Here is a 7,500-nt window from a genome sequence, read left to right as displayed (position 1 = left end):
GCAAGTTAATACATGCCATGCAATGGTTACTTTCCAACTTCTCACACAATTTTTAGAATAACTACTTTAATTTTCGTTACTTATCAGTCTATTTCATCTATTCACCTAACATACTTTCTGAATCCAAATCCTAATATACAATTTATCTGCTAAACTAAGTTATATTAAGCCACTTACAGTTTTTTTATTGCTTATAACCCGCTACTACCCTACATATTGGAGTTTGGTTACATTGTACAAGTACTGGGGCCGGATGATAGTCGCAAGTTAGTGGTTGAAATAATTCTTGCCCCATAGATAGAATGAGGCAGCAAACTAGTGATTATCATCTTCCTTGAGAATTGTAGTCTTGAAGATGAATAGATATGTAGGAGTCTCGAGAAATATTTATATATATATATATATATATATATTCATGTGTGTATATATATACATATATATATATATATATATTATTCATGTGTGTGTATATATATATATATATATATATACATATACATACATATATATATATATATATATACATATATACAGTATATATGTATATATATACTGTATATATATATATATATATATATACTTATATACTGTATATATGTATGTATATATATATATATATATATACACCTATGTCTATGTGTGTTGCAAATTAGTAAAAAAAAAAAAAAACTTTATTACCTGTAAAGAAAACATCTTCATTAATATCAATTAGTCAGCGAACACAACTTCCATAAAGATAAAGATACCAGCCAAAATAACCCCCCCCCCCCCCCCCCCCGAAGAGAGAAGAGAATACTGAAATGAACGATTGATGCGTTTCTTACCGTGGTTTTCTCAAGGCAACGGAGTAAGTGGTGATGCTGCAGCTCAAAGATATCTTCCTCTTTGGTAAACTCGTCCATCTCGAGGCCGCTCTCCTGGGCAGCTAGGCGGGCTTCGGCTGCTTTCTTCTTGCTGACGAAGGCTGCTCCCGACGACGCCTTAGCTATTCGGATGCGAGCTAAGCGCGCTTTCTGTGTTGAAAAGGACGAGAAGAAGAATTAATTGCTTGGAAAGGCTTCTTTTAATGTGGTTATGATAAACTTAAAAAATAATGCATTACCTTGCATGGCCGTCCTATACCAGCGTGGCCGAAGTCCTGTCACTATAGGGCTTAATTTGTTTTTTTCTTTTTTTTTTTTTTTTGTTCATTTATAAAGCTATGATTCTGCTCAAGAAATGAACAAAACTTGCAGGCCAAAGAGTATGTGCTTCAAAGCATTTTATCATCTTTGCAGCTGCTTTTTGAGGTTCAAGACAAACCAAAAACACCAGTCCACATGTACAGGACGCATGAACATAGTCTGGTAGCCTTTTTAGACTCTTTAGTAACATACATTCCCATTCAAATAAAAATGAGAGAAAAGCAAGCAGGCCTAAGATATCGGTAGCGGCCTAGTGAGCTTAATGGAGATGCAGCGTGTAATAGTAACAACAATAAAAAAAAAAAAATTGTGTGGAGGCTTCCATAGCGAAACCAAAAAAAACAAAAAAGTGTGCCCATTTTATAACCATTAGGTTTTTTTTCCTCCTTCCTCCTTCTCCACCAATCAATTTTTTTTTTTTTTTTTTTTTTTTTTGTTATCTACTTCTCTTTTTCCTTCCCTACTTCTGCTCCCTCAATTCCCTTCTACAGACGCTGTTACTCGCCTGTTGTTCCTCGCGTTTCTGGAGTGCTCGCTGGGGAAGAGAGTGAGGTTATATGTCAGTGGTAAGGTTAGGAGGCCGAAAGCGACTCAGAGCCTTTGGGAGAACAGATATTTCTACTGTGGGTTTCTAAGTGAGTCACAGCGGAGAGATGGAGAGGAAAGGCAAGGAATATATTGAAGGTTTTCTAATAGTAAAATCATTGTCATAGAATTTCTCATTCAATACTGTAAAAAATGTATTTCATTTGAAAAAACTTGTGCAGTGTTGTACCGATACTCTGTCATGTTACTTAAAAAAAAATATTTGGAGAATGCATGAGAAACATCTGTCAAAAATTTGGTAATGTAGAAAAATCTGAAAAATATATATGGTGGCTGTGAAAAATAAATGTTATTTTACTGTTTATCCAGAAGAAGAAATAAAGGAAGTCATGAGTGTTACTGAAAATGTGGTTTGGGTAGAGACCTGATTTCTCCTATAGTGAGTGCATTGTGCTTCTTACCCTGATAACAGTATGCCTAAAAATCTTGCACCTTCCTGATAAATGTCTTTTGAAACTGGGCAGCGTTACACCTCCCTTACTGTCATCTTACAATAATTTCTGTTAACTGTTTCTCTCTCTTTTACTTACAACAAAAGCGATGTATCTATTAACTGCTTCTTTTTCAAAGAGTGCATCTCTTTCAGTACCTAACGCAAAAACCTCCTCCTAAGGCTACAGATATCAAAGCTTACGAGTGGCTGTCTCGTTATAATGAAAAACCCTCCAGGCTAGTTTAAAATCTACACATGAAATAACTTGGATTGCATTTTTGGAATTTTGTAGCATTGACAATATGGGAAAAGTCATGTGTGGTCCATCTAGTGGGGCTAGGAAATATTTCTGGGATAACTCCAATCCGGTGAACCATACAATACCTATGCTTTTTTATACCTATAATTTTGCTCCCGGGCTTCTTACACATATATTTTATTTCAGTGTTTTTATTTTTTTTTTCCTAGGATCCTCTTCTCATTCATATTTTTTGTAGGCTACTTGATACCGTCTTGAATATCTGGGACTTGAAACTCAGGACAAAAACTTCAACTCTTTATGAAGTGAAGTATATTATCCAAGACAAATTTGATTTGGAAATGATGCCTTGAACCTATGTGAAAGACATACTTCCATACTTATTAGTGCATTTCTTAGAGTGAAATTATTATTTTGTCTATCATCCCCAAGACTATTGTGAAGGAAAGGACCTAATATGCGACCTGGAAGAACATGATCGTAACCTTTGTATCAAATCAGGCATTGTAATTATTGCTAGGTAAGATTTAAGCGGAGTAATTACATCGATTGTGAGCAACTACCAGTAAAGAGCATTTTACGATAAATAGGTACAACCCTCATGAAAACTTAATTGTCTGTCTTTATAGGATTATTTAGCTAATTCATATAACTTATGGATAAAATGACTATTCATACGAACTACTAATTGATCTTTTAAGATAAGGAATCGAGATTAATATACTAATAATTGTAGCAGCGTTAATTAGCGTTATCACTAGAGAGATCTGTTATGTGACAGATACTGATCTAAAATTTCAATTTATCGATAAACCTCGATGAATAGAAAGTGATCTGATCCAGAATCCTTTTGGAAAGCGAACGTAACAGCTCCACATCATAGATTTATTTCGAAGATTGCAGTTTACCACATGTTCCTTATCGGATTCATAACCCCAGTAAGCTCCAAAGAAAAGATCGAAAAGCGGTGAAACTATTCTTAAGAAGCGTGAATCATGAGGATGGCCACTGAACGTTAATCTAACGGCAAACTCTAATAAAATCTCTAATGTGTTCGCACACTAAAACATAGCTTCGTGAAACAAGCTAACGACTAAGAGGCCCAGCAGCTTATCCTTTCCTAACACTATGGGTGTACTTCAACTTGCACAGATTTATTCACGGGATTTTGTCTGCCAGCCTTTGAGCGTGGAACCCACTAAGTGACGTAAGCAAGTGTTGCATTCGGCGGTTTACTCTGTTGCAATGTTGCTGTATATCAGACAGTACCCGATTTTTAAATCGTACAAGTGAATATTTTTAGCCTCGTGATTTATTTTTCTATTAGCTGCTCTCACTCCTTATCAGATTTTAATACTCTAATATTTATTATGTAAAAGCATGAACACTACAGTTTTTCTTTTTTTGGAGCTTATTGGAGGCCAGGAATGACGAATAAGTCTTTTCTAAAGATTGATTTTAATTGTGATTCTAACTGTATGATGTGAAGCGTTCGCTCGTCCAGTCTTAACTGATTATCGATGGAAATGTATTTAAAACACTCAGTGGTTTAATTAAGTATTGTTTAAGGTGATTACTTAGAACAGCTTAACTGGCAATAAGATTAGTCATACCTGAAATTAAAACTTTTATTAAATGTATAAGAACATTAAACAAACCAACATATTTACAAACATCATAGTGAGCATCACAAACTTCACATAGATTTTAGTGGTCATTTCACGAGCGACAGGTCGAACTCTGTTATAGTTCAGTATTTAATTTTAGTTAACACATGCACCTTTCCACAGAGATTCTCGAGTGATGAATGAACATCAAATGTGTGGTAAATTGTGCCCAGTATCTCCGGTGTCAGAGTCCTGGAAAAGGATTAATTAAACTTTGTGTTCCATAGCTATTATCATTACAGTTTGATAACAATCCTAGTTGGAAAACCAGGATGCTATGAGCCCAAGGTCTCCAACGTGGAAAATAGGCTAGTGAGGTAAGGGAATGAATAAACTATATATGAGAAATAATGAATACAATTGATACAATAGCTTAAGATCAGTAACGTTAAAATAGATCTGTCATATATAGACTGTGAAGAGAGACTGATATCAACCTATTCAACATTAAAAAGGTAGCCCATCGAAGAAAGGAAATGAATAAACTCCTTATTTAAAGAAGTGAATAAAAAGTATAAAATATCTTGAAATGTGTAACGTTCAAATAGATCTGCCATATAGAAACTGTGAAGACAGACTTATGTCAACCTGTTAACATAAAGCATTCGCTACAAGTTTGAACTTTTGAAGGGTTTGGCCTAAAAAGGAAGAGTGATGGGTTGGGGTTGGGATGTCGATGGAAAGATGTGAGAGAGGCAAATATTATCTAAGTTGTGTTAGAACATTAGGCTTTACCAGGAGAGTACAATTGACAAGGAAGGTAATGTTTAATTCTCTTCTCAAAAGGTATGCGAACGAAAGGCTCTTTACCAAAATATTGTGGGAAAATTAATATGAATCCTTGCTATAAAAATAATATAAAAAACTAATAATTTTCTTTGTTGGTATATAAGAGAAATTAAGAATGGTCGTTACCGAAATATGCGTTTTTTATTTGTTCATATTGATATAATATTGGAATGTAAGATTTCTCTTCGCGAAAATATTATGCAAAAAATTATGTGTAACGAGGAAATAACATTTTGATCACGCTTTTGTTTTCTCAAACACTTTAGTGTTTGAGAAAACAAAACACTTCCTATCAATTTTCCTTTATCCTTGAAATTAAATGACACTTATTACAAAAGAGAAGGTTTCTCTTTTTACCAAACTAGAGAAAGCATGGAATTTTTATTTCCAAACTTTATTAACTTCACCCGTAAACCCAGTCGACGGTCTTTCCAAATATGAGAGCATTGTTGGTAGTCAACATATGCAAGAAAAGTCAGTAACAATGGCAAATATAAATTCTAGATTATCATCTGAAGTATTTGTAATATCCTTATTTTCATATTTATTAGATATAAAAAGTATGGAATGGAATTAATGAATTTGAAATTGGGGAGAAAATAACCAGGAAAATTATAGCATATTGTTTTTTTTTTCAGTTAATTTAAACTGCTGACGACAATATAGACCTCTTGAAATGTTCAAAATGGTTGAGCATATTATATTTTGTTCAAAATACTCTCTTCATTATTTTGTACAAACTTTCCGTTTGATAACAAAGGAAAACCTAGTAGAATCCTAATATGACCAAAATGACTTTGAGCACTGTATATCACTTATTCAATTTACATTAAAAAAAAAAGGTCTCTCAAGTTCTTTGGATGTAGAAACTTTTTTTTAATCCATAGAGTAATTTATATGCCCAGCAGTAAGACTTCACGCAATTATTACATGGTGAAACAAACCATATTTTTGGAAATACCTATGAGTTCTGTTTTTTAATAAAAATTTCCGGTTTGAAAGAATGGCTATTATCAAAGTAATTAATCTTCGGTAGGTGTGGCGATATTTGGGGATTTATAGGATCTAAATTAGACTAATTTACTTAGAAAATATAGAATAGTTATGGAACACTCAGTCTAAATATTCTTTCCAGGACTATATTCCAGTCCTAAAATATAAGATTAAATCATCCAGATACACAAATTTAGTCATTCAGATATTAGATTATTGTACACCATTACTTAAAAGATATTATTAACCTGAAAATAAAGAACATTATTAATCAAATGAGTAATGTGATAAAATATAGTTATAGGAGATATTTCTTTCAAGAAAATTCCCTTGGAGGTAAGATTTCAGCTTTTCACCTTTTACAAGGCAGTCGAATAATAAATTCAACAGATGAATCATTGAATGAAAAGCTAGATGATTGCCGGGTTTTGTTTTGGTTAATTCAGTCCCATCCATGGCAATAGATAAATTTAAATGAGGTCTTTAGTAATGATATATATCAGGTCTTCACTGTTGATATCAACCAGTTGAGGATGATGTAATTGTTTTGATAGATGATACCAGCAGTTTCTCTTTAGAGGAAGAGTAAAATGAATAACTGGAAAATGGCGAAAAAATAGGATAACTTTAGTTGAGGTCTTTAGCTATGGTATATATCAGGTCTTCTCTGTCGATATTCAGTAGTTGAGGATAATATAATTGTTTTAATAAATATTACCTGCAATTTCTCATAAGAGGTAGAGTAAAAGTAAATGAATAAAAAAGGGTGAAGGAACAAAGCATGGAATGAATAAAATTAAATAATTGCTGTATTAATTGCACTGGTATATGATGATAATGATTTTTGCAGCCATTGGGTCAAGAAGTAGACTTACAGGATAAATATTGTCCTTACGTGTAACGATTTTTTGTTTCTCATATATGTCGCTACTCGGAACTGAAGCATTTCATGGACATATTTCGAGTCTGGGTATTTAGTCTTATCAACCGGTATTTGGTCTCATGAAACGGAGAGAATTTCTTTTCATGCCATTAGTTGTTTGTCTCTGAGATGCTTACCCTAGAGGAGAAACAACATCACACTGCTTAGGAGAATGACTGGAAAAGAATGGGGAAAATTCTCGTAAGGATATTTTGTATTGATACGCCATTCATCGTTAGTTTTCTGTACACAGACTAATTATTTTCTGTTCAGTGTCGCACTTTATTATATTTTTTTTTCTACTTAATCGTTGCCGATCTTTACTATTTTCTCGTATTTTTATATTCCTTTTTCATTTCCACCTTATTCGTTGGTATTTTTCAAACACTCAAGTATCCGTGAGATTATATTTTTAATACTGAAGTACCTCCGGCTTTTCATTAGAATCTACTGTTCTCACAGTTTAACCTTTAAGATTTATTCAGAGGTAAAGATTATAAAGATATGACATAAAGTCAAAGACATATTTTCTGATGTTGTCGTTCGGGAAATAATATTAAGACTATACAATACCTATTGTTTGATATTCAAGACGCACAAACAAATGCACTCTCAGATTTGTCAGAGTACTTCAGAATGTAGGTTAA

General features: G+C 33.3%; 1 protein-coding gene across 1 annotated transcript in view; it reads right to left on the bottom strand.

Moving 5' to 3' along the window:
• Shal (Potassium voltage-gated channel protein Shal) overlaps positions 1-7,500 on the bottom strand; it is a 334,303-nt gene that overhangs the window by 66,147 nt on the left and 260,656 nt on the right. The window contains 1 exon segment of the mRNA XM_068362045.1: positions 825-1,013. Within this exon segment, the coding sequence (XP_068218146.1) occupies positions 825-1,013 (189 nt within the window).

This window comes from Palaemon carinicauda, chromosome 38 (genome assembly GCF_036898095.1).
Source record: "Palaemon carinicauda isolate YSFRI2023 chromosome 38, ASM3689809v2, whole genome shotgun sequence".
Lineage (NCBI taxonomy): Eukaryota > Metazoa > Arthropoda > Malacostraca > Decapoda > Palaemonidae > Palaemon > Palaemon carinicauda.
The sequence above is the reverse complement of the archived record's forward strand: the minus strand, read 5'-3'. Positions and strand labels throughout refer to the sequence as shown.